The sequence below is a fragment of the Phocoena phocoena genome, chromosome 20 (assembly GCF_963924675.1).
Source record: "Phocoena phocoena chromosome 20, mPhoPho1.1, whole genome shotgun sequence".
Classification (NCBI taxonomy): Eukaryota; Metazoa; Chordata; class Mammalia; order Artiodactyla; family Phocoenidae; genus Phocoena; species Phocoena phocoena.
This window is the reverse complement of record NC_089238.1, coordinates 31,350,544-31,378,428: the sequence shown is the minus strand read 5'-3', so window position 1 is coordinate 31,378,428 and position 27,885 is coordinate 31,350,544. Positions and strand designations below refer to the sequence as shown.

The following is a 27,885-nucleotide window of genomic DNA, read 5'->3' as shown; positions in this document are numbered from 1 at the left end:
CAGAATCACACAAAGATAGGAGCAAAAGAGAAAATGAAAGGCAGGAGCAGAGAAAGGAAGGTTAAGAAAGAAAGAGAAGCAAGGAGGATTCTGGAAGAGGACATCATCAGGGGGAGGGTGTCCGTCCAAAACTCCAGCTCCAGCTCTTTCAGTCTCTGTCCCACACTCATGTTCAAGTCCAGCTGTAAGTATTCCTCGGTCTGATCGTAGGCCAGCCACAGGGGCAGGCCTTCCCCATTAGGATTCCTGGAAGTGAGAGATTTTCAGCCTCAAATACCTGGTTACGGAGGAAGCTGGGAGGTTCACTTAACCAGTCCGAGCAAAGTTAGCCCAATATCGCAACATGTTCCTGCTTAGCCGTTTCACTGCACTCATCGCGTATTTGCAGATACTGACTTGCCTGAAGAATCATGGTTCCAAATGGTGGAGGCTGAACACACATCTTCCCTGACCATCCAATGCTCTTCCTGCCCTTTCCACGGGACTGCAAGTTCCTTGGGGACAGAGACACCTCTCTCTCTCGATCAATCAATTATTGTACTTCTTTATTTGAAAATGTAACACTGCTTAAAGCACAAAGTTCAAAATGCAGGAAGTATATCTAATGAAAGTAAGTTTCTCCGTCTCTTCCCTCTAGTCACCGAGTTACCAGCCTCAGAGGCAACCATTGTTACCACATTCTTGAGTGAACTTCTGAAGGAGTCTAGACGTGCATGAGGGTTTAAGCAGACACATTTAACATACTTGATGCTACAGTGGACACACATTATACATCTTTCTCTTTCACTAAAATTGTATCCAGGAGTTAGTTCCATATTGCTGCCTATAAACCTTCCATTTACTGCTCCATTTATTGCTCTATAAATATACAATACATAAATATATATATGTAAATATATAATTCATGTATCCAGTACTGTATTGATGGGTCTTGACATTTTTTTCAATCTTTTGCTCGTAAAAGCAATGTTTTAGTGTGTGTTTGTGTGTGTATATTTTTGCACATGTGGAAGTATAATTGCATAAAAAATTCCAGAAGTTGAATTGCTGGGCTAAAAACTACACACATTTTAAATTTTGATAGAGTTTTCCATTGACATATGAGGTTATCAATTTTCCCCCACCTGCTCAAATACATTATGTAAAATGTTCTTGCCAACCTTGATCTATGAAAAATGAGTCCTTGGTCAAGGTTAGTTTTTAATCCTCTTTGCTATGAGCGAGGTTGAATGGATTTTTATGTTTAAAAGCCACATGTTTCCCTTTCCATAAACTATTTATATCTGTTACCCAGTTTTTGACTGGGTTGTGTTTTTCTCATTGATTTTATGAGCTCTTTAGATATCAAGGAATTTAACCCTTTGATACATACATATGTTGTTCATTTTTTCCATTTTTGAGAGTCCATGTGCCCATCACATAGTACAGGTTCACTGATGGTTACTGAGTAATAATAATAGTAATATTTCTTAAGCACTCACCATATGATTTATGAGAATTGTTTCATTTAATCCTTATGACAACCTAGGAGGTAGTTCTGTTAGTATTGGCATTATAAGATAAGAAAGAATAAATAAAACGATAAACAAACCGCACTGCACAGACACACTCTAGAGGAGAGGTTCTGTCCTTTTCATGGAGCGGCTAGCATGAACTGGTTAAGAGCCTACACTGTGCAAGTTTTTAACTAAATAGTTTAGTCATAACTCCCATGTGTAGTTCCTATGGTTTTTTAAATTTTGATAACCTCATCTGATTGGCTTATTATTTTAGGCACTGAACAGGTCATAAATTCAGGAATAAATGAGCTAACCTCACCAGAAATAGTTCACAAGCATTTACATTAGATCACCTGGATCCAGACAACTTTCAGCTGCAATTATGAAAAATGTGGTTGTTGCCTTTGAAAGCCCTGAGTGGTAGCCTCACGGGAGCTCTGGGAAGGGCAGGGAGGGTGAGACCAGGTGTCAAAGAGAAGGAAGTAAGTGGGTTGTTGTTTTTTTTTCCAAAAAAATCAGATTGCATGAGTGCCCCCAAGTGCCCACCCCTATAGGCTTTAGTCCAGAGAAAAACACTCATCAAGCAAATGTTGGCCCCTCTTTTTCATGGCCCTTTTTTCTAAAACTACGAGTGGAGACATTCTCCAGGGAAAGGTTGTGTCTGTAAACCACCCTGCCAGTCCTCCCAGCCCCTGCATAGTGTTGCGGTTGGTGAGGCTTCGCGCTAACAATGGAGATTCTCATCTTCTCCCCAACTCATCCCAAGCTCGTGTTCCTGCAAGAGCAGGAGCCCCTGAAGCCAGTTTCTTAACCAAACATGACAATGTCGCCCTTCAGGAAGGCACCTCCAAAGACAACGCGGATTTCATCAGTATGATCAGCTTTGACAAAAGGTGGCTTCTTATCCTTTAAGCACTGGGGCCGATGCTGAAACTCATAGAAGTAGACAGGCACACCGGCATCTGCAGAAAGGTAGGAAGGGTTTGTGGCAGGCATGCATGCGGCGGGCAGTAGGGGCTGGCCCTGCATTTCCGTCCACCTAGTCTGGGATCCACAGGCTCGTGGGTGGAACAGCCCAGAGACAATGTGAGGCTAGTGTTTCCTGCTACAGTGGCCCTCGTGCCCCTGGAGACAGAACTCACTACCCCTCAGGGTGGCCTGAGAGGGCAACAGTACTACTTCTCAAAAAAAAACCCTTTATGCTGATCCGAGATCTACCTCCTTGTGACTTCCTTTGTTTGACCCTGGTTCAACTGTCTGGGGAAAACAGAACAAAATTATTTCCTGCTACCAAGATGCTGCATCCTATGTTTCTTCACCTCTCTTCTAAAGGTCTTTGCTCTGTAATTTCCCCTCTTTCTCTGCATCATCAGTTTTTCTCTATTGGATCATCACCATCAGTAGCAAACATGCTTACAAAGTCTCTCATTAAAGCACACACACGTGTGCACACACATATGCACACACATGGGCACACACACACAGAAGCACACACAAACATATCAATACATACTCTTGGTCTCAACTTCCCCTCCAGTTACTGGCTTATTTCTCTAAATTCCTTCTAGCAAGCCTTACAGTGAAGTTGCCTTATTATCTCTGCTTCCTTTCCTCTCAATTTCTCTTTTAATAGAAGTATCATGTATGGACAATAAAAAGCACAGATTTTAAGTGTACATTTTGATGAGGTTTTACAAATGCATGCACGTTCATGTAAACACCACCCCAAGCAGGATACACAGCATTTCCATCACCCCAGAAGTTCCCTTGTATCTCCTTCTAGTCACTCTACCAAGAGAAAACCAAAGTTTTTATTCCTATCACAATTGATTAATTTTGCTTGTTCTTGAACTCTGTATGGAATAACACAAAATATACTCTTTTGTATCCTGCTTCTTTTGCTCAGCATAATGCTTTTGAGCTTCATCCATGCTTTGCCTGTATCAATAATTGACTCCTAATCACCAAGTAGTAAGCTACTGCATGAATATACCATAAATTACTTATCCATTCATCTGATGATAGACATTTTGGGCTCTTTCCAATTTTGGGCTATTATGATTAAAGCTGCTGTGGAGATCCATATACAAGTCTTTTCTGTGGTTGAGTAACAGGGTAGGTGTATGTCTATAAGAAACTTACAGTTTTCCAGGGTGATTGTAACCATTTCACATTCCCACCAGAAGTTCTGAACATTTCACATCCTTGGCAATATTTTTCGGTATATGGTTTGAGTTTTTAATATTAGCCATTTTAGCGGTGTAAATGGTTGCCTCATTTTGGTTTCACTTTGCATTTCCCTGATGGCGATGTCGAGCACCTTTTCATGTGCATTTTGCTTTCATTCATCCTCTTTAGTGAAATGTCTTTTCAAGCCTTTTACCCATTTGTAATTGGGTTATTTGTCTTTTCACTACTGAACTGTAAGAGTTCTTCTATTCTGGATTTGAATTTTTTGTCAGATTTGTATTGTGAATATTTTCTTCCAGTCTGTGGCTTGCTTTTGCATTTTTTTTTTTTTTTTTTTTTGGTACGCGGGCCTCTCACTGTTGTGGCCTCTCCCGCTGCGGAGCAACAGGCTCCGGACGCGCAGGCTCAGCGGCCATGGCTCACGGGCGCAGCCACTCCGCGGCACGTGGGATCTTCCCGGACCGGGGCACAAACCCATGTCCCCTGCATCGGCAGGCGGACTCTCTACCGCTGCGCCACCAGGGAAGCCCGCTTTTGCATTTTCTTCACAGTAATTTTTTTAAATCCACCAACATAAAAGTCAGCATTTTAACAATTTCAAAGTGTATAATTCAGTGGCTGTTAGTACGTGCAGAATGTGTGCAAGCATCACCACTATCTAGGTCCAGAACATTTTCGTCACCTCAGACAGAAACCCAGACCCATCAAGCAGTCATTCCCTCACTCACCCCTCCCCTTAGCCCTTGGGAATTTTATGGTGCTATAGATTTGCCTACTCTGGACATTTCACATAAATAGAATCACACAACATATCGCCTTTTATGGGCTTCTTCCACTTAGCAGTTTTTCCAGGGTTCATCCGTATTGTAGCACGTATCAATATTTCATGGCTAAATTATAATCCATTGTATAGATATACACCACCTTTTGTTTATCTATTCACCAATTGATGGACATTTGGGTTGTTACTTCTTTTTGGTTACAATAAGGCTGCTATGAACACTCATGCAAGAGTTTTGTTTGACCACCTATTTTTTAAAAATTTTATTGGAGTATAGTTGCTTAGGAGTGTATTTGCTGGGTTGTTGATACTTCTACGTTTAACTTTTTGAGGAACAGCCGAACTGTTTTCTACAACGGGTGCACCATTTTACATTCCCATCAGCAGTATATGAGTGTTCCAATTTCTCCACATTCTCAACAACATGTTATTTTCTGGATTTGTTGTTGTTGTTTTTTGTTTGTTTGCTTATTGTAGCTACTCTAGTGGATGTGAAGTGGTATCTCGTAGTTATGATTTTCATTTCCTTAATAACAAATGATGTTGATCATCTTTTCATGTGCTTATTAGCCATTTGTATATCTTCTTTGGAAAAATGTCCATTCAATCCTTTGCCCATTTTTTATTTGAGTTGTTTGGGCTTTTTGTTTGTTTGTTTGTTTACTTGTAAGAGTTCTTTATATATTCTGAATAATAGACCCTTATCAGATATATGATTTGCAAATATTTTCTCCCATTCTGTGGGTTGTCTTTTCACTTTCTTTATATTGTCCTTTAACGCACAATAATTTTTAATTTTGATAAAGTCCAAGTTTTTTCTTTTTTGTTTATATTTTTGGTGTTATATCTAAGAATCCATTGCCAAATCTGAGGTCATAGAAATGTACCCCGTTTTCTTCTAAGAGGTTTACAGTTTCACCTCTTACCTTTAGGTCTCTGATCCATTTTGAGTTAATTATTTTTTTTTAACATCTTTATTGGAGTATAATTGCTTTACAATGGTGTGTTAGTTTCTGCTTTATAACAAAGTGAATCAGCTATACATACACATATATCCCCATATCTCCTTCCTCTTGCATCTCCCTCCCACCCTCCCTATCCCACCCCTCTAGGTGGTCACAAAGCACCGAGCTGATCTCCCTGTGCTATGCTGCTGCTTCCCACTAGCTATCTATTTTACATTTGGTAGTATATATAAGTCCATGCCATACTCCCACTTCGTCCCAGCTTACCTTTCCCCCTCCCCATGTCCTCAAGTCCATTCTCTATGTCTGTGTCTTTATTCCTGTCCTGCCCCTAGGTTCTTCAGAACCATTTTTTTTAGATTCCATATATATGTTTTAGCATACAGTATTTGTTTTTCTCTTTCTGACTCAACTTCACTCTGTATGACAGTCTCTAGGTCCATCCACCTCTCTACAAATAACCATTTTGAGTTAATTTTTGATTATGGTGTGAGGGTAGGGTTCAATTTCCTTCTTTTGCACGTGTTATTCAGTTGTCCCAGCACAATTTGTTGAAAAGACTATTTTTTCCCCATTGAATAGTCTTGGCAGCCTTGTGTAAATCAATTGACCATAGATATATATAGGTTTATTTCTGGACATTGATCTGTTTGTCTATTCTTATGCCAGTAGCACACCACCTTGATTACTATTGCCTTGTAGTAAGTGAGCTTTAAAATCGGTAAATATGAGTCTTCCAGCTTTGTTCTTTTTCAAGATTATTTTGGCTATTCTGGGTCCCCTGAAATTCCATATGAATTTTAGGATCAGCTTGTCCATTTCTGCAAAAAAGGAAGTCAGAATTTTGATGGGAATTGCATTAAATTTGGGAGTATTGCCATCTTAAATCTAAATCTTCCAAACCATTTATTCTTTCATTTCTTTCAGTAATGTTTTATAATTTTCAGTGCACATATCTTGTACCTCCTTGGTTATATTAATTTCTAAGTAATTTATTCTTTTTGATGCTAATGCTATTCTAAATGAATTTGTTCTCTTAATTTCATTTTTTGATTGTTCACTGCTAGTGTGTAGAAATAAAACTGACTTTTGTATGCTGATCTTGTATCCTGAAACTTTGAATTTATTAACTCTCATGTTTTTTTGTGGATTCTTTAGAATTTTCTACACATAATATCATGCCATCTGTGAATAGAGACAGTTTTGCTTCTTTCTTTCCAATTTAGATTCCTTTTAATTTGTCCTCGCTAGAACTTGAATAGAAATGGTGGGAGGAAACATCTTTATCTCGTTCCTGATCTTAGGGAAAGATTTCAGTCTTTCACCATTAAGTAAGATATCAGCTGTGGGTTTTTCACATAAGTCCTTTATCAGTTTGAACAAGGTCCTATGTATTCTTAGTTTGTTGAGTGTCTTCATCATGAATGTGTGTTGAATTTTGTCAAATGCTTTTTCTGCATCTAATAAGATAATTGTGTGTTTTTTCATGTATTCTATTAATAAGGTATATTATATTGATTGATTTTCATATATTGAACCATGCTTATATTCCTGGGATAAATCCCAATTGATTATGGTATACAATCCTTTTAATATGCTAGATTCAGTAGCTAGGATTTTGTTGAGGATTTTTGCAACTAGGCTCATACGGGATATTGGTATATAGTTTTCTTTTCTTGTGATGTCTTTGTCTGGCTTTACTATCAGGGTACTACTGGTCTCATAGGATGAGTTACGAAGTATTCCCTCCTCTTTCACTTTTTTGAAAGGGTTGAGAAGGATCGGTTTTAATTCTTCTTTAAATGTTTGCTAGAATTCACCAGTGAAGACAACTGGTCCTGGGATTTCCTTTGTTGGTAGGGTTTTGCTTACTGATTCAATAATTTCTTTTGTCATAGGTATATTCAGACTTTCTATTTCTTCTTGAATTGGTTTTTGTAGTTTTTGTGTTTCTAGGAATTTCTCAATTTCATCTACCTAATTTGTTGCCATATACCTATTCATAATAATCCTTTTTATTTCTGTAATGTCTGTAGTAATGCACTCACTTTCATTTCTAATTTGAGTCTTCTTTCTTTCTTGGTCAGTCTGATTAAAAGTTTGTCAATTTCGTTGTTTTTCTTTTTTTTTCAATAAACACTTTTATTTTTATTTTTTAAATTAATTAATTTACTTTTATCTTTGGCTGCATTGGCTCTTTATTGCTGCGCTCAGGCTTTCTCTAGTTGTGGCAGCGAGCAAGGGCTACTCTTCGTTGTGGTGCGTGGGCTTCTCATTGCAGAGCATGGGCTCTAGGTGTGCAGGCTTCAGTAGTTGTGGCACACGGGCTTAGCTGCTCCACAGCACGTGGGATCTTCCTAGACCAGGGATCAAACCTGTGTCCCCTGCATTGGCAGGCAGATTCTTAACCACTGCGCCACCAGGGAAGTCTCTGTTGTTTTTCAAAGAACCGAATTTTATATTCATCCATTCTCTCTATTGATTTTATACTCTGTTTCATTTATCTCTGCTCTAATCTTTATTATATTCTTCCTTCTGGTTGGATTTACTTTGCTCTTACTTTTCTAGTTACTTAAGGTGGAAGGTTGGGTTATTGATTTGAGATCGTTTTTGCTTTTTTTTTTTTTTTTTTTAAGATGTTGGGGTAGGAGTTTATTATTTATTTATTTTTATTTTTGCAGTGTTGGGTCTTCGTTTCTGTGTAAGGGCTATCTCTAGTTGTGGCAAGCGGGGGCCACTCTTCATCGTGGTGCGTGGGCCTCTCACTATCGTGGCCTCTCTTGTTGGGGAGCACAGGATCCAGACACGCAGGCTCAGTAGTTGTGGCTCATGGGCCCAGTTGCTCCGTGGCATGTGGGATCCTCCCAGACCAGGGCTCGAACCCGTGTCCCCTGCATTAGCAGGCATATTCTCAACCACTGTGCCACCAGGGAAGCCCTTTTTTGCTTTTTAATGTATGCACTTACAGCTATAAATTTCTCTCTAAGCACTGCTTTCACCATGCCACATAAGTTTCAGAATCTTGTGGTTTTGTTTTCATTCATCTCAAAGTATGTTCTGATTTTCCCTGTGATTTCTTCTTTGACCTATTGATTATTTAAGAGTTTGTTGTTTAAAAACTATTTTGTAGCAAAGCACACTATCAACAAAATAATAAGGCAATCCACAGAATGGGAGAAAATGTTTGCAAATCATTTATCTGATAAAAGATTAATATATCTAGAGTACGTAAAGAACTCCTAAAACTCAGTAACAACAACACAAAAACCAGCTAAATTCAAAAATAGGCAAAGAACTTGAATAAACATTTCTCCAAAGAATATATACAAATGGGTAATAAGCACATGAAAAGATATTCAATATCAACATCACTAATTCTTAGGGAAATGCAAATCATAACCACAATAAGATACCATTTCACACCTATTACAATGGCTATTACTTAAAAATGATAATAACAAGTGTTGGTAAAAATGTGGAAAACTTGGAACCCTGTGCATTATAAATGCACAATGTAAAATGGTGCAGCCACTGTGGAAAACAATAGGACAGTTCCTCAAAAAATTAAACATAGAATAACCATATGATCCAGCAATTACACCTCTGGGTATGCACCCCAAGAAGTGAAAGCCACAACTTGAACAGATATTTGTATACCAATGTTCATGGAAGCATTATTCACAACAACCAAAGGTGGAAACAGCCCAAATGTCCATTGATGGCCGAATGGATAAACAAAATGTGTTATATACATACAATAGAATATTATTCAGTCTTAGAAAAGAATGATATTCTGATACATGATACAACATGGATGAACTTTAAAGGCATTACGCCAAGTGAATTAAGCCAGATACAGAAGGACAAATATTATATGATTCAACTTATATGAAGTGCCTAGAATAGTCAAATTCATAGAGACAGAAGGAGTGGGGAGTTATTTTTTAATGGGTACAGAGTTTCAATTTGGGATGATGAAAATGTTCTGGAGATGGATGGACAGTGGTATGGTTGCACAATAATGTGAATGAACTTTAATTCCACTGAACTGTACACTTAAAAATTATTAAAATGGTAAAAATTTTTGTTATGCATATTTTGCCACAATTTTCTAAACTATAAAAAAGTGCCGTTTAATTTATAAACATTTGTGAATTTTCCAGATTTCCTTTCGTTATTGATTTCTAACTTCATTCCACTGTGGTTGGAAAAGATACTCTGTATGATTTACATCTTTTTAAAAGTTACTGAGATTTGTTTTGTGGTCCAGTATATGGTCTATAGCTGAGGATGTTTGAGAAGAATATGCAATCTGCTGTTGTTAGGTGAAGTGTTCTTTATGTTTCTGTTTGATGTAGTTGGTTTATAGTATTGTTCAAGTTTTCTATTTCCTTGTCTATCTTTTGTATAGTTGTTCTAGTATTGAAAGTGGGGTTGAAGTCTCCAACTATTAATGTAAAACTGTCTGTTTCTCCCTTTGATTCTGTCATTTTTTGCTTCATATATTTTGGGGCTCTGTTGTAAGGTACGTCTGGGTTTTTAATTGCTATATCTTCTTGATGGATTCACTATTTTATCCTTATATAATGTGCTTCTCTGTCTCTTTTAGTCTGTAACAATTTCTCTGTAACTATTTAGCCTTAAAGTCTATTTTGTGTGATTTAAGTATTGCCACTACAGCTCTCTTTTGGTGACTGTTTGCATGGAATGTACCTTTTGCCATCCTTTCACTTCCAACCTATTTGTATCTTTGATTCTAAAGTGAGTGTCTTGTAGAAAGCACATAGTTGGATTACTTTTTTTTAATCCATTCGTTCTGCAATCCCTACATTCTGAGATCTTAAAGACAGTCTCTTCAGCAAGTGGCATTGAGAAAGCTGGACAGCCACACGTAAATCAAAGAAGTTAGAACACACCCTCACACCATACAAAAAAATAAAGCTCAAAATGGCTTAAAGATTTAAACATAAGACATGACACCATAAAACTTCTAGAAGACAACATAGGCAAAACATTCTCTGACATAAATTGAAACAATGTTTTCTTAGGTCAGTCTCCCAAGGGAATGGAAATAAAAGCAAAAATAAACGAATGGGACCTAATCAAACTTACAAGCTTTTGTACAGCAAAGAAAACCATAAACAAAACAAGAAGACAAGCTATGGACTTGGATAAAATGTTTGCAAATGATGCGACTGACAAGGGCTTAATTTCCAAAATAAACAAACAGTTAATATAACTCAACAACAACAACAAAAAAAACAAACAGCCCAATCAAAAAATGGGCAGAAGACCTAAATAGACATTTCTCCAAAAAGACATACTCATGGCCAACAGGCACATGAAAAGATGCTCAGCATCACTAATTATTAGAGAAATGCAAATCAAAACTACAATGGGATACCATTTCACACCGGTCAGAATGGCCATCATTAAAAAGTCTACAAATAACGAATGCTGGAAAGGGTGTGGAGAAAAGGGAACCCTCCTACACTGTTGGTGAGAATATAAGTTGGTGCAGCCACTATGGAAAACAGTATGGAATTTCCTCAAAAAACTAAAAATAGGTCTTCCCTGGTGGCGCAGTGGTTGAGAGTCTGCCTGCCAATGCAGGGAACGCGGGTTCGTGTCCCGGTCCTGGAGGATCCCACATGCCACGAAGCGGCTGGGCCCGTGAACCATGGCCACTGAGCCTGCGCGTCCGGAGCCTGTGCTCCACAACGGGAGAGGCCACAACAGTGAGAGGCACGTATACCGCAAAAAAACAAAACAAAACAAAACAAAACCTAAAAATAAAGTTGGCATATGATCCAGCAATCCCACACCTGGGCTTATATCTGGACAAAACTATAATTCAAAAAGATACATGCACCCCTATGTTCATAGCAGCACTATTCACAATAGCCAAAACATGGAAACAACCTAAATGTCCATCGACAGATGAATGGATAAACAAGATGTAGGGTGTATATATATATATATATATATATATATATATATATATATATTACTCAGCCATAAAAAGAATGAAATAATGCCATTTTCAGCAACATGAATGGACCTAGATATTATCAAACTAAGTGAAGAAAGTCAGAAAGAGAAAGACAAATACCATATGAGAGTCCACTTATATGTGGTATCTAAAATATGACAACAAATGAACTTATCTATGAAACAAACAGACTCAGACATAGAGAATAGACATGTGGTTGCCAAGCAGGAGGGGGGTGGGGAGGGATGGAGTGGGAGTTTGGGGTTAGCAGATGTAAACTATTATATATAGAATAGACAAACAACAAGGTCCTACTGTATAGCACAGGGAAATATATTCAATATCCTGTGATAAACCATAATGGAAGAGAATATTAAAAAGAATATATATATACACATATATATATATCTGAATCACTTTGCTGTACAGCAGAAATTTGCACAACTTTGTAAATCAACTACACTTCAATTTAAAAAATAAATAAAAATAAAAATTGTTTAAAAAGAAAGAAGGGCAGGTTTGCTTCCCCACGAGTAACCTTCTCTTTCTGATTGCTCCACTACTGCTTAGAGTTAAGACATTTGGGAAGATACTTCCGAAGAGGAAGGAAAGTGGGGTCCAGGCCCCAGAAAATATGGAGGGGTAGAACTTTTCTACATGGTCCTGAAGAAGGGGAAGGAATATAAACAACAAGGAGATGATCAACATTCCTGAACTCTGAAAGGCAGGGGAACCGCAAAGGTCAGCATGCAGGGCTATATCCCAGACAGCCTTGGGAACTCCCTCTCATCAAAGGAACAGAAGGGCAAGGCAGGTAGACAGTCAGCAGGCAACAGGGATCCCTGCAGCCACCAGCCTTGCAGGAGGAGCGGTGCTAGGAGACTCACCTCTGTGATACTGAGCTGTGACCAGCTCAGGGATCACAAAGAACACATCTCCAAGCAAATCCAGAAAGCGATTTCGTATATCAATCACAGAGTGTTTGTTGCAGAAATATTCATTAGCCACAAGGTATAAATACTGGACAGGGATGTGCTGTAAAACATCATGGTTGCAAGAGATCTAGGTCAACAGCAATAGCCAACACACAGCAACAACAGTCAAACATTTGCCTTTGCAGGCAAAATTCTAAGTGCTTTACATGCATTGTCTCATTTAATCCACGCAGTGACCCTATGATGCAAGTATCAAAATCAGCCCCATTTGACAGGTGAGGGAACTGAGGTTTAGAGAGGCTAAGTGGTTTGTCCAAAGTGGTGGAACCATGATTCCTTCACAAGTCTATCTGCATCCAAATCTCATTCTCTAATCACAGTATGCACGCCTCTCTGAAATATTTCAGAAACAGCCACCCCTGGGCAGATCTGGCTAAATTGTTTGTGCGGCCCAGTGCAAAGTGAAAAATGTGAGGTCCTTGTTCAAAAACTATAAGAATTTCAAGGTCGTGACAACAGAACATTCAACCAAGTATAGGACTCTTCTAAGCATGAGGCCCTTTGAACTACACAGGTTGCACACTCCTGAGGCTGGCCCTGCTCCTGGTACCAGCACTGTCTCCAGACCTTTACTCTTTGATCTAAGCGAGTTGGTCTCTTGGAGTTACCTCTTCTATGAAAAAAAAAAAATTGTTGTTTATTTATTGTTGTTGTTGTTCAACAACAATTGTTGTTCAGAGGATCACACAAGATACAAAAAGAAAAGCATGCTGCCTGGCACAGAGCAGGCCTTCAGTTCTGTCAGTTCCCTCTGAAACCCATTGCCAAGTCCTTTAACAGAGCATCCCATGCTTTTTTTTTTTTTTTGCGGTACGTGGGCTTCTCACCGTCGTGGCCTCTCCCATTGCAGAGCACAGGCTCCGGACGTGCAGGCTCAGCGGCCATGGCTCACGGGCCCAGCCGCTCCGCGGCATGTGGGATCTTCCTGGACCGGGGCACGAACCCATGTCCCCTGCATCGGCAGGTGGACTCTCAACCACTGCGTCACCAGGGAAGCCCCATCTCATGCTTTTTTGACCTGACACCAGGCTGCCTCCCAGTCTTCAGTCCTTCAGTGTGGCCCCAGCACAAATGCCAGAGGATGGAAGGGAAACATCATAAAGGTTCAAGGTCTGCCACATTGGTGATGTTCTTGGGAGTCTGGTGCTCTGGGGAACACTGGGAAAAGTTACTGCACCTCAACCCCCTAACACTAAGACAAAGGCACAGCCCTTCGTAGGTTTCTTTGGGATTTGGAGGCAGCGTATACCACGCCAGGGAATGCTGCTGGGACGCATTCACTGGGTCCTCTGAAGGCCAACTGCTTTTAATCAGGCCCAGAGCAAGTGAGGGCTCTGCAGCAGGTCCAGGTTCTGGTGCAAGTTCCCCTGCGTGGCCCATAGGACCAGCAGACACATTGGTGCTTGAGGTATCCAAGGGGGGTACATATGCCATGTGGAGCCTCTGGCGAGCCCCAGCTGGGCAGTCACAGTGCAGACCCCTAGGGTTCTGGAGCAAAACTATGGCTTCTGCATGAGAAAACTACTTACCATTTGGAAAGTACTTCCTGCCTTGCTACTGGGAGGAAGAGAGACTGCGTGCCCTTCTAGTCCTCTTGCAGCTTCCCACACACCCCACTTCCCACCTGCTGGGACCTAGCTCAAGATACCTTCTCCTCTTGAAATGCCCTCCTGCTCAAATGTTCCCCTTCGCTAAGGCCCAGATCAATGGCCTCCTCCTCCATGAGGCCATCTCCAATCCAGCCTGAGAAATTCCTCTGTCTAACATATTTTAAATATCTGAAACCTTCATCTCAACTCTCATCACCAGACAACCAAGACTCACCAAACATCCCCTCTAAGCCTTAGGATCTGATGGATCCCTTGCCTTCAGTCTGGGCCACTCTGCAGCCATAGGGCTATTTCTAAAGTGGAAGTCAAAGCATGCTTCTCTTTTTCTGTTCCCAGCCCCCAGAATAAACTTTCTATTCCTTCCATAGCATGAAACAGCTGCCAGCATCCTCCCCTGCTGCAGCCAGCCTCTTCCACTGATCTCCTTACACTTCTCTGCTCCTAACTGGTCCTATCAGCTCCTCTGGCTCCCCTCAGTCCTGCTCCTCCATTAACCAGACACACTTAATTCATCCTCCAAAGCCTTCCTCCCCGAGGAAGCCACCTGCTCCCTCCTGCGGGCACCACAGGGCCTCGAACACATCTCTGCTCTGGTGTGTACAGCACCGTACCAAAGTGCCCGGTCATGTCCATCCACCACGACAGTCTCTAAGTCCCTCAAGTGCAGGGGGAGTGCCTGCTTATCACTGCACCCAGTGCCTCGGGAAGTTCTGGGGCATGTGGATGCATAAGAAACATTTGTTCAATAAAAAATGAATGAAATGAATCTGCCACAAAATACACACTGAATAAATGTTTATGCAAAGAAGAAAGGAAGGAAGGAAAGAAATCCATCTCTATATCCTAGTGTCTAGGATAAATATATCTCTATATCCCTAGTGCAGGGAGTGAGTGAGTAATGGTCCTCAGTATTGCTAGAACCTAGTACAGTGCCTGGCTGATATGCAGGTATGTAGTGAATATGAGTCCCTAGTCCCAGGTGGTTTTCAGAATTCAGAGCTTTTCCGTTCGTAGACAGATAATTCAGTACATATGCTGCATATTATGTGATATGTTCAGGGGTGGGGGGCGAGGCAGCACCCCAGCCCCCCCATTAATATGCCCACAGAGAAACATATGGTGGGATAAAGTGAATGAACGTATAGCAACAATAAAGACCAATGGCTACGTATCGGTCTAGGTCAATTTTGGCTGCCATGTGAGTTACAAGAAACCTTTGGGTTGTCAGCGCGATTTGGATGTTGAGATTGTGGATAAGGGATTGCAGAACTCTGATTAGTAAAGATCTACTAAATGAACGAATGAGGAAGATCTGTACCCCCAGAGCTACCCCTGTGTGTGACCCAAGGAGGTTTGTGAAATGAATGGATCTTGGAGAGTCAGGCTCACTTACCAGGATTGAGTGTATCAACTGCAGGGCGAGGGACTTGTTGGAGCCCCCGAGGATCTCAGGAAACTCCTTCTGTGGAAAGAAGCAGGTGCCCCCTCTGTGAGCACAGCAGGTCATCAGAAGGGAAACTGGTCTCCCTGAGGGCCCAGACACCTGCCTTTCAGAGGGGAGGCTGGCAAGAGCAGGAACCCTTTCAGCCCCCAGGGGTCCATGTGTAAGGAGCAGCCTCAGTGGGTTGGTTGAGCAACGAAGTTTCTTCTCCTCACATTTGATAAGAGGCAGCCATTCCCTGTCATACCTGCAGTCTTGTGGGAGCTGAGTGGCTGCCCTGTGGAAGGCCATGTTATGGACTCAGTGCATCCCCTACCAAATTCCTATGTTGAACACCCAGAATGTGACTGTATATGGAGAGAGGGTCTTTAAAGAGGTCTTTAAGCTAAAATGAGGACGGTAGGGTAGGCCCTAATCCAGTCCGACTGATGTCCTTATAAGAAGAGGAAATTTGGACGTGCAGAGACTCCAGGGGTGCGCACGCATAGGAAAGACCTTGTGAGGACACAGCAAGAAGGCGGCCACCCGCAAGCCAAGGAGGGCGGCCTCAGAGGAAACCAAACCTGCTAGCACCTTGATCTTGGACTTCTAGCCTCTAGAACATTGAGAAAATAAATTTCTGTCGTTTAAGCCACTAGTCTGTGTTATTTTGTTATGGCAGCCCTAGGAAACTAGTACAGGCCACCACTTGGCTTCAACAGCAAGTTAAAAGAGAGGTTGAAAATCTCAAAACTAGTGGTTTATTTATTGCTCTCTGTCTAAAGACCTCTGTCATTAGAGTCTCAGAAGCCAGCAGTTGTCAGGGGCAGGCAGCTTAGTGAGGCTGCAGAGAGGATGGTTAAAACCACAGGGGCTGCTTGGTACAGAGTAAGAGCTACGAGCAATTGTTTTTAAAATGACCCTTCCCTAGTCAATATCACAGCTTAAAAACATGAGGGGGTAGAAGTAGTATTCACTTGTCAAATGAATTTCTCTGGTATATTTTCTGCTGAAAATCTTGGGGTAACGAGTCATGACAGATATTTAAACATATCTGTCTTCTCCCAGAGTCATTGAAATAATCCACAAGTACATTTTAACTACAAGAACCCTCTATGTACGTTCAGGAGCTAGGATTGGTTTTTGGAGATTTCCTAGGGTCTCAAACAACCAGCAATGGTCACACGGAATGACAGCACCCATGCAGCCTCTTGTGCATGCAGACCTGGGCACCAAGTTCTGGTCTCCCACTTGAATAATTCCAATATCTAACATTCACTGAGCACTTAGACTATATGCCAGGCTACCTGATGTGTACCTGTGAGGTGGGTAATAACATTAGCCTATTTCATAGATGAGGGAACAGAGGTTCAGAGAGGTTAGGGAGCTTCCTAAAGGTCATACAGCAGATAAACAGAGAACTCAGCATTTACAGGCAGAGCCTAAATACACAAAATCTATACACTGCTGTCTCCTCTCTAGCTAAGAGTCACATTAGTCTCAGTTTCTTTAGCTGCAAAATGGGGATAATAATGCCTGTTGGCAAGTTGCACAGACAACATGCACTTGGCTTATGGAAGGCACTCAGTCACAGTGGTTATGGTGGCATGGCTATTATCAGTAGCAGCTGCCTTCCTTTTTCTAGCACAGACCCAGAAAGCATTAAAAGACCTAACTTAAGCCACAGCCTGTGACTCAGTTGCCTCATTTACAACGAGGGGAAAAATCCCCAACCCTACTTACCCCGAAACATTGCTCTATGTGTCAAATTAATAATTACCAGAACATGCCTTTGACAGCTCAGTGAACTCAGGGCTCTGATTCTGATTCTAGAGTGTCACCAACTAGCCTTATAACTTGACAAACTTCTGTATTTCATAACCGCACTTCCCCCAGCTTGCAAGGTAGAGGTTGGTCTGCAGAAATGAGCTTTGATATACTAAGAATTGAGCACTCTGCTCTTCTGAGGACAGACGAAAAGCTTATTTTGAATGGGGAGGGTCTTCTCAAACTACAGGGTCAAGAAATCATGGCTCCTACTCAGCATTCAGGCCTCAGCTCAAATGATCCCTCCTCAGAGAAGCCTTTCCTGACCCCTGCTTCCCTCCCTAAAGAAGCCTCCTCTTCCCAGTCTATGTCCTTCCTAGCACTTAGACTCTCTGAAACCATCCTTTCAATCTTACATGTCACCCGTCTCTCCCCTTGAGAATGTAAGCTGGAAAAAAGCAGGAACCATGTGACTTGCTCACTGCCGAATGCTGGTTTTTTATGAGTGCAGGGCACACAGTAAATGCTTGGTTCATACTTGTTGAATGAATGAAACAATTCAATAATTTTGCAACTTGCACTGCCTTAGAGAGCGTTCTTGGAAATCAAATACCAGAACCAAGGCTGGACATGAGAGTGTAAAGGACTGAAGTTTTCTAAACCTGTATGAGTTTCACCTTTGAGGTAGTAGCAGTGCTTATTTGAAACAATCATTCGTAATGTTTTGAACAAAGTTCAAATGGGTCCAATCCTCTCTTATTTTTTTGTAGAGTTGTTTCTTTAAACCTATACGAGGAGCAGGGTGGACACTTGCTACGGCTGCCCCCAATCCACATTTCTCTTCCTTCAGAGAGAGGAAAGATGAGAAGTACACCCAAGCTGCGTACTTGGGTGATGGGCTCCAGCCCTCATAACGCTGGGTGAAATCTCTGGGAGTACCCAGTGTGAAGCAAACAGCTGCCTCACTGCTGAGGGAGCAGAAGGAGGCACAGCAGGAATTCTTACCATGGGCAGCAGGAAGCCACACTCGGGGTTATTGACTCCGATGATAGAAGGAACTGGCTTAAATGATTTTTGAGCCAATAGGTCTAAAGGGTCATGAGGAAGGAAAAAGCCATCAACCACTCGAGTGAAAGACTTGGTTTTCTGAAATAAGGAAGAAGAGAAAAATCGGCAGCCGTTTCTCTTCACGAAATCTGCTGTCCCCAAACCCTAGCCTAGCTGAGCCAACCCACTATAGCAAAGGGCATTAAGAAGGGAAAAATAAGCCACTCTTGGCCCATCCCAACACATCAGTGCTGCCTGGCCAGCTCTGCCATTCATTTAGGCAAAGGGGCTCACCTTTTCTGGGCCTTAATTTCCTATTCTGCTAAATAGGGATAATAATAGTAATAACCTAAGAAATATAATACCCCTGCACAACGGTTCTCAGAGCATGGCTCCTGGACCAGCAGCGTCAGCATCGCCTGGGAACTTGTTAGAAATGCAAATTCTCATGTCCCATCCCAGACCTGCTGAATACAAAACTCTGGGGGGTGCAGCCCAGCAAACAGCCCTCCAGGTGAGTCTGATGCATGCTCAAGTGTGGAACCACCGGCCAAATGCAATGGGCAGAGTGGTGAGGGGAGGGGATGGCCAGGGTAGTGTGGGTTGGTGTGAGCATCTTCCTGAGGCGTCTTCCTCAGCACTGGGCCTTGGATCTGGATGGATATTTCTTGGGTCTTAGGAAGCAACACCTGGCTCTATTCATGATTTCTTTTTAGGTCTCTGTTCTGGGACTGGGGGTAGAAGGGAGCACACAACAGAGCTTTCACACTACACTGGGTCAAGAACTTATTACCCATTTCCTGGACCCTAGTAAAACTCACAGCAGATTCTCAATCCATGCCAAATAACTATCTAACAAATGTTAGAATCAAACAGGTAAGGACCTCATTCTCTCAAGGACTACCAGAGGGTCTCAAGATTGGAAGGTTAGACATAAAAGATCATCCAGTCCAACGAATCATCCAGTGATTGAAATTTGTCAGCAGTCATGGAGACCCTGCTTGCATACCTACAGAAGTGGGTATCTCACTGCCTTCTAAAGGAGCCGGTCCTTTTTCAGACAGCTGAGTTTTTAGAAAGTTCTTGGTCATCTCAAGCCAAAATGGCTTCCCAGCTTCCAGCTCTTGATCTGGACTTTAGTTTCTAGTGGCCTGTGGAGCAACTGTGGTCTCTCTTCCCAGTGAGATGCCTTCAATGATATAGGGACAACCTTTGTATTTTGTTGGGTCTTATCCAAGCTAAGCAGCACCCTGGCTTGTCAATGTCCTTAAATTACCTATAAGCGTTCTATACGCCACATTGCTTTTTTACAGCCGTTATTATGAATCCCCAAACCCCATCTGTCCAAGTCCCAAATCAAAATAAATAAGAGAGTGGTAGGATTTGTCTACCACTCCATTCAAAGGGTAACACTGTCCCCAAACTCTCCCCTCCCTCTTCACCTGGTTGATGCTCAGCAACTCCTTGGAGGATTTTGCCCACAGGCACTGTAGCAGGGCCACGGAGTCTGACACGTTGCAAGCACAAATATCTGCAACCATCTGCAACTATTTCCAGAGAAGGAACAGGTCAGCGCACAGGGCTGAAAGCCTCCAGGAAAATGAAAGTTGGAAAATGTCCTCAATCCAGCCCCAGGCTGGTGCTTTATATATGAAATCCAGCCTGCTGCCTCTCCCCACCCCCATGTGCCCATAATGGAATGCACACATTGAGGACAGGTTGGCACTGCATCATCCTTACACTCTTGCCTGACGCTCCTTGTCATCTTTAGCAATCACCAGAGCTGGATCGATCTCAGTTTATCAACTCTGCTCCAGCCCCACCCCAGCCTGGAGCATCTGAACATGACCTGAGCATCCTTTTTCTATCTCTACACCAATTCCATTCATTCTTTGAGGCCCAAGTCCCATCTTTTCCAGGATATTCTTTTAGACCATTGCAGCCCCCATGAGCCCCTTCCTCTTCTAATCTCCTGTTACTCCAAGTGTCCTCACCTCCTCTACCCAGCTCTTTGCTAAACTCCTTCTTGCCCTGTCATTGGACTTCCCACATGTGTAGAACTTGTCCCTTGAGAGTGGTGGTCCTTACTCTTCTGGGAGTCATGGATGCTCTGAGAATCCAATGGAAGCTATAGACCTTCTCTCTCTGGAAAATGCACAAACATAGAGTCTCCATACAACTGTAGGAGTTCTAGGACCACCTCTCAAACTCTCCATGGATTCCAGGTTAAAAATCCTTGCCATAAAAAGATTATAGTCTTCTCAAGTTAGTATATGTCTTCTCCACTTATAAACCCATGGGTCTTAAAATAGAGCAGGGAAAACAATGAGCACTCAATATGTGTGTGGCGAATGCACAGACTAAAAAAAGCTTGATATATCATGTTACCAAAATCAATATTCCCTGTGTATTGAGGGTATTTTTTTTTTACCATATTATAACTCCATGTTCCCACTCTTGGTGTAAGTTGTTATTTTCTACAAGGTGTTTAAGAAAATGCACCACTAAAGTGAATAATACCCAGGAGATGGCTCCACAGTCCAGGGCTTAATTAATATTCATTGAATGAATCAGCTCATTCGCGAACTCATTCATTCAGCAAACATTTATAATCACCTAATATACACCAGACATTATGCTGGGACATGAAAGATATAGAGACCTTGGTCTCTAGGTCCTCTTATCTGGTACAGCACTAAGACAAGATGATAGATGACAAATATCTAGGGCATATGCCTCACTTCCCCCCACAATCTCATGCCAGACAGCATTTATCAGTCACAGCATTATTTCACACTGAGCTGGAAACAACCTCAGAATCTTTCTTAACATAGTACTCTAGGTGGAGTAGATTTAGTACAGGAGAAAAGCCGTACATAATACAGAGGACTGAATTATATATCATAAGCAAAGAGTAATGGATAAGATGTAAGAACTATTACACATATGCTTATACACACACACACATGCACACACACATACACACTCATGCACACCAGCAGTAGTGAATTGCGTACCTGGACCCATTTCCTATTGAACCAGCCCTTCCATGGAGCAACAGGGGTCACCTTGGGCCAACATCAGATCCTTTGGTCATGGTCAGTAAGGATAGCCAAGCACATGGTCTATGGACACCTGAGCACATTTCTCTCCTGACCAAGGAGAGGAAGCTGGAGAAGAGTTAACAATATACCTACATCATCATTCCTCTCGTAATCAGGGGCCTTCAGGTAAGGGATGATGGCCACCCCACTCTCCATGATGGCTCTGTGGAATAAGCCTTTGGCCATGGGGGACAGAATCTGGAGAGAGAACACAGGAGACCCAGGAAAAGTTATCCAGGGGGCTCCCCACCTATCACACACAAAACCCAGCCCTTCTTTAAAGAAAACTTCCCAGGAAGCCTTCTTAAGAGCTCTAAACTTAGAGGGGAAAAAGTCCTGGTTTGGGGGTTTCAAGGACTAGCTGCGAAGGTTTGGGCAAGTTTTCTAACCTCTCCGAGCCCCAGGTTCCTCATGAACTTGGAGGTCAAGCATTCTGCCATGGGAGTGCTAGCTCCTTCACGCCCCCGTCCTTGAAATGAGACTGAGCCCCTAACTCACGATGTATTTGTGAGGCTCGAGGGAGGCAATGTGTTTATAAGTGTTTGTTCAACATGAAAGCAGCCATTAGACGTGTATGACTCATTGTCCTCATTTTTGTCACCTCAAAAATGAGGTGACACCGAGGTTCCTTCAAGTCCCAAAGAGAAGAACTCACAAGGCTGGAAACACTTATAGCTCCTGCTGACTCGTCGAACGTGGTCACGCAGTGTGGGTCCCCACCAAAGAACTCGATGTTCTCCTGGACCCAGGTCAGGGCAGCCACCTGGTCCATGAAGGCCCAGTTCCCCAGTGCGTGCTTGTCCCCTGTGCTGTGGACAAGAGGCAGGGTGAGAATGCTCAGTTGGCTGCTGTCTGCTTCTCACAGCCCAGGGAGTGGGTTGCAGAGGCCGTGGGCTGGTGTCAGGGCATCGCCACCTCAGCTGGAAAGGAGCTGAGAATCAGAGGCCTGGGGCAGCTGGGAAAACCAGGCTTAATTCTCACCCTCTGCTGGGATTTGGGTTTGAGAATCTGATGATAGCTCCACACCCCAGAAAAATGCACAGACGATCTTATATGTGCAATTCAGGGTAGTCATAGGCTCCCCTGGATCCATAGATTCCAGAAAAGTCCTGCTCCTGAGAGTTGGTCTGCACCAGGAAGCAAGACCTCCCTGGGCACAGGGGTTCCAATGAATGACTAAATGAATAATAATGATAATGACAGCAGCTGCTGCAGCATCGTGCACAATGCTGTCCCAAGGGCTTTATAGCTGATGCTCCTATAATCCTCCCACACTGTGAGGTAGGTGGTGCTGGTCTTTCTCCTTTATCCCTCTGGGTCCTCTCTTCACCCTTCTCCACGCTGTTCTCAAAAGACTGACCTTTTTGAACTGTGGCCAGTGGGAGACACCAGCGGGGGTTCAGGGTGGGATACTGAGGGACTGGGAAGTTTATTCTGGCACCCCATGCCCCACCACCCTCTGCTGGGAAGTGGTTTGGGCAGTGGCTGCATTTCTCTGCAGCCACAGCTCACGTCACCCCCACGCCCATCAATGATATCCGCAAGCATGTTCTAAGGATACTGATGGATTCATCGTTTCCTTCTCACAGACAGGAAGTGAGGCACAGAGAGGTTAAATCCCTTGCCCAGGAGCTAGAAAGTTGCAGATTTGGATCTATGCTCCTAACCATGTTCCATGCTGCTGCCCCTGCAGAATAGCCTGTTTCCCAGGATGAGTGGACAATTAATGGGGAAACAAGGGGAAAAACACAGAATCAAAGAAACGCCTAGACCAAAACATTCGTGTGGTACCCACCATGTATGAGAGTAACCCCGGGATCATAGTCTACTCCTCCTCTGTCCTCCAGTCCCCCACACCACTCCTCCCCTTGGTTCTCTTCCTCTGTCCATGACCCCTGGGCTGGCCCTAACTCCGTCTTCTCTCTCCCACAGCCTCCGCATCTGGTCAGGAGCCACGTATGCCCTGCCAATTTTACCTCCATTCCATCATAGGCCCCACATTGGTCCCCATTCCTCCATTTCTGTTTATCCTGATTCATAATCTGGTCACTTATGATCTGGGTGACCTTGAGCAAGTCACTTAACTTGCTTTGCCTCAATGTTCTCATGTCTGAATGGGGCTAATAACGGTGCCTGCTTCACATGGTTGTTGTGAAGATTGACGGTGCAGGCACACAGCAAGTGCCATGTACATGTTAGCAATCCCTCCGGCCTGCTTCACCCCATGACCTGCACCTATGCTGTACAGCAGCCTCCCTACCGGACTCCCCATCTGAAGGCCAGGCACCCCTAGCCCAGCCTGCGCTCTGCTCTGGAGTGACCTTCCTATTATACTGCTCTGCAGGGCACTCCTGGGTCCCTCCTTCTTTAAAAATATTTTTTTTTAATTAATTAATTAATTAATTTTTGGCTGTGTTGGGTCTTCATTGCTGCACACGGGCTTTCTCTAGTTGCAGCGAGTGGGGGCTACTCTTCGCTGTGGTGCATGGGCTTCTCATTGCGGTGGCTTCTCTAGTTGCAGAGCACGGGCTCTAAGCATGTAGGCTTCAGTAGTTGCGGCACATGGGCTCAGCAGTTGTGGCCCACGGGCTTAGTTGCTCCGCGGCATGTGGGATCTTCCCGGACCAGGGCTCGAACCCATCTCCCCTGCACTGGCAGGCGGATTCTTAACCACTGTGCCACCAGGGAAGTCGCTTGTCCCTCCTTCTTTATCCAATAAAAACCAGTCGCCGTGCACAGCCTAATATTCAAGGTCTTTCCCAATCAGACCTGTCCCTACCTTTTCACATCCATCTCCGGTTATATCCTCACCTACCTGTCTACTAGAACCCAGACATTATAAGGAATTTTTGGAAAACTTTCTGTCGAAGGAATCTTAGGCAGAATCCCAATGTACAGGCCTGCTAAAAGTGTAATCAGGGCACCCCTCTCAGGCCTTCTTGCCTCCACCGCAGCCCCATAACCACCTCCCCATGCTATGTGTGCAAAGCCCAGTTTGCAAATATTGCTCCAGGCCCAGATGCTGCTACATTTCTTTCCAACTTCCCAGCCTTTGCTCAGACAGCTCCTTTTGCCAAGTGTGCTTTCTCCCAACCCCTCCTCCCCAAACCCAACCTCATCTTTAAGGTGCAATTCAAATTCCACCTCTCTCAGGAAGCCTTGCTGGTTTCTGGCAGCTCCCTCTGTTCCTACAGCTCCGTCACCTCTCACCCTCAGAGCATTACTCATGTCCTGTCTGGTAGGGTATTTGTGTCCCTGTGTTATCTCCCCCATGACACAGAGCCTCTCGAGGGTAGGATTCACGCTGGACTCCTTGCCACCTTCCCTGTAGTTTCTGACCATGGCCTCTCACTACTCCTTTGGCTCACACTGCATCCTGGCCAGGGCTTAGGTTCTGCCATGTTCTAAGTAGGATAATGAAAGTGGCCAAGAGCCCCAGCTCTATTCTGTGACCTCTGGGAAGTTGCTTCACCTCTCTGTGCCTCTATTTTTCAACTGTAAAATGGGAATAACAACAGTATGTTTCTCATAGAATTATTCTGAGTGTGAGCTATAATGGATGCATAGCAAGTGCACAACACCATGCCTGGCTCATGGTGAGCACCTGAAACATGTTCGATGTTACTGGGGGAAAGGAAGCCATGCAATGGTGTGATTACTCTCAGGTGAGTGCCTGAGGAGCCTTGATGTGGGCCCTATGGCAGAGACTACGAACTGCTCACACACTCTGTTTCCTCACCTTCTAGGGCACACATCCCCCTTGCAGTTGGGTGTGGCTATTATGACTGAGTTCTACCAGTTGTATGTGAACACAGTGATAATCGCCACCTCCAGGCTGGCCCAGAAAGACCATCCTCTTCATGCTCTTTCTCCATCTGCTGTCCAAGTACAGTAGATCCAAGAGGATCTGGGGCCCTTGAGGAGGGCAGAGCCACAAGATGGAAGGAGCCTGGGTCCCTGATTGACCACACAGAAGAACATCTGTCAGTCAGAAACATTTGATTGGATTTTAGTTGAGTAAGAAGGAGATTTTTATTGTTTTAAGCCACTAAGACTTGGGGGTTTACATGTTATAGCCGCTAAAATTACCTAACTAATTTGGGCCAAATTTGTTCAGTGTCATTAAAGGCTCATTTCTCCTTAGGTTGCTGGGCACTGAACCCCCTGTGGCTGCTATCCAGCTGCCCCTTGGGGATCAGGGGTGTCAATCACTTGGGGAGACTCACTTGAAGAAGCCGAATATTCCTAGCCGGTACTGGATAGCCACAACAAGCATGTCCTCGTAGGAAGCCAGGGCAGACCCATCGAAGATGGATGCTGAGCCAGTCTCGAAGGCACCCCCAGGGAGCCACACCATGACCTAAGGAGGGGAGAGGAACTCTCCAGTCAGCCCACCAGGCACCCATATCCCCTCGCCATGCATGTTGGGACATTTTTTCTTTAGGGAAATATGAATGTCTCACTTTCTTTTCCAAACAGCATCAGAGGTTTTTGTCTTTTGAAGAAGGCCCAGGATTAAGCATGTGGCTTCTGGCATACGAGTGCCTGGGTTTGATTCCCAGCTCTGCCACTGACTAGCTGTGTGACTTTGAGCAGCTTCCTTAACCTCTCTGAGGTTTGTTTTTCTCATCTGTAAGATGTGAAGAATGAAAGTATCTCGTTTGTGAGGTTATCATTAGGTTTAAATAAAATTCTTCATCCAAAGGCCATAGAACAATGTTGGTATATTTCAAGTGCTCAGAAAATATTAACTAAATGTCTTTGAACTTGTTGACCCACAGGAGGATGGAAATCACTGTAAGCCATATATGAGAGGAAAAGCTGCTTTTCTAAGACTTTTCCCTACTTACAGAGAATAGAGAAGAGAGGAGGGAAAAATGGGAAGAGAAGTATGGAAGCTTTACTATACTGATTAGAAAAACTGGGACCAGGAAACATCAAACATTCAAATGGTATTATCACAATTTATATACTTAATAATAAATCCCTCCCCTTCTATTTTTTAAGGTCATATTAGTGACTACAACTCTTGGGGCAGGAAAAGAGAAGAAAGCCACGGAGGAAAAAGGAGAGCTGGACAAAGCATTGGCTTTGACACCCGGATCTGCCACTTACTGTGTATATAACATGGACCAAGTCACTTATGCCCTTCCTGTGCCTCAGCTTCTTCATCTGTAGAATAGGTCCAATAATCCTCACCCACTGGGTTATTGTGGGGGTTAGATGAGATAATGAACGGTGCCTGGCACATAGTCAGCCCTCAATAGGTGTTGCTGTTACGATATAACAGAGCGAGTCTCCATTGCAGTGGCAAGGGGAGAGAGGGTGATAGAGGTTGTGGTTCAAAATTAGATGGTAGAATTACCTTCTCCACTCACTTGTACAGTGATCTTTCACATTCTTAAGTGAAACATTTCACATTCTTACCTGACTTTCTTCATTGAAAACAGAAAATTTGAAAAAGGCATTTCTCCTCTTTAAAAGAGGATTTCCCAAGCTGAAAAATCAGAGTCCTCTGAAACAGAGTCTTTTCTACATGTTTACAGACCATTAAATACCCAACAGAGGGGAAAAACAAAACAAAATCAAAATCAAAGATCAAGTCACTGCCAATAAGGAAGCAATCAGAAAAGGAGATAAAGTAAATCTGTCATTAGAATGATTTTTTAAGAAAGTTATTGACATGTCAAGTGATTGCATTTCCCTTTTACCCAGTGGGGGCCTAGATCTGATTCCAGACATCCTGCCACTCCGCCTGGGTCCCAGGCCCAGAACCTGCCAACTGGAGCCCCCAGCAAGGCAGGCCTCCTTACGGGGAACTTGGAGCCAGAGTCCGCATGGGCCGGTGCATAGATGTTAAGGTACAGGCAGTCTTCCGACACGCTGAGTTTGGGATAATGCACCTTGAGAATGTGTTGATCTGAGAACAGCCACTCTGAGTTCTGGAGGCACCTTGAAAAAGGGAAGGAGAAACCCCCAGAGTTGCTGTCAGCAAACTTCCCTGGGAGGGACCAGTTCTTGTGACACACATCAGATTTACCTTTTACCATCAATGACCAGCTTAGAGCCTGACAGAGCAAGTCTTTAATAAATGTTAAGTTTAAAATTATGAATGTGCTTTTCTATCTAATTTGATAGTTAAAGGGGAGTTTTACTCAAATGTGGCCTGGAATAATCCAAACCCAGAAGAAATATTTGAAGTGATATTGGTTGAAAAACTGATGAAAAACATCAACCCACTTATCTAAGAATCCCAACATATCCAAAACAGGATAAACACATGCACAAAAATTACACCTTAGCACATCACAATCAATTGCTAAAAACCAAAGCTTAAAAAAATCTTGCCAGCAGCCAAAGAATAAAATACATATTGGATTCCAGAGGAAAACAATAAGAATGATGGCTAGTTTCATTAGAAAGAATGGAAGGCAAAAGATAACAAAATGATGAAAAAAAAAAGTATTGTCACTGTAAAATTCTTTACATAGGGAAAATATCCTTCAAGAATGAAG

At 43.0% G+C, this 27,885-nt stretch overlaps 1 protein-coding gene across 1 annotated transcript; it reads right to left on the bottom strand.

Annotated features, from left to right (window-relative positions):
* Window positions 1-5: 5 nt before the first annotated feature.
* CES5A (carboxylesterase 5A) lies at window positions 6-27,333 on the bottom strand. The gene is given in 11 exon segments (XM_065898365.1): window positions 6-268; window positions 312-395; window positions 2,312-2,461; window positions 12,315-12,462; window positions 15,426-15,494; window positions 18,225-18,365; window positions 19,709-19,813; window positions 21,464-21,568; window positions 22,026-22,179; window positions 25,597-25,730; window positions 27,184-27,333. Coding segments are annotated over 10 exon segments (1,350 nt in total). The 5' UTR covers window positions 25,728-25,730; window positions 27,184-27,333.
* Between the last annotated feature and the right edge of the window lie 552 nt (window positions 27,334-27,885).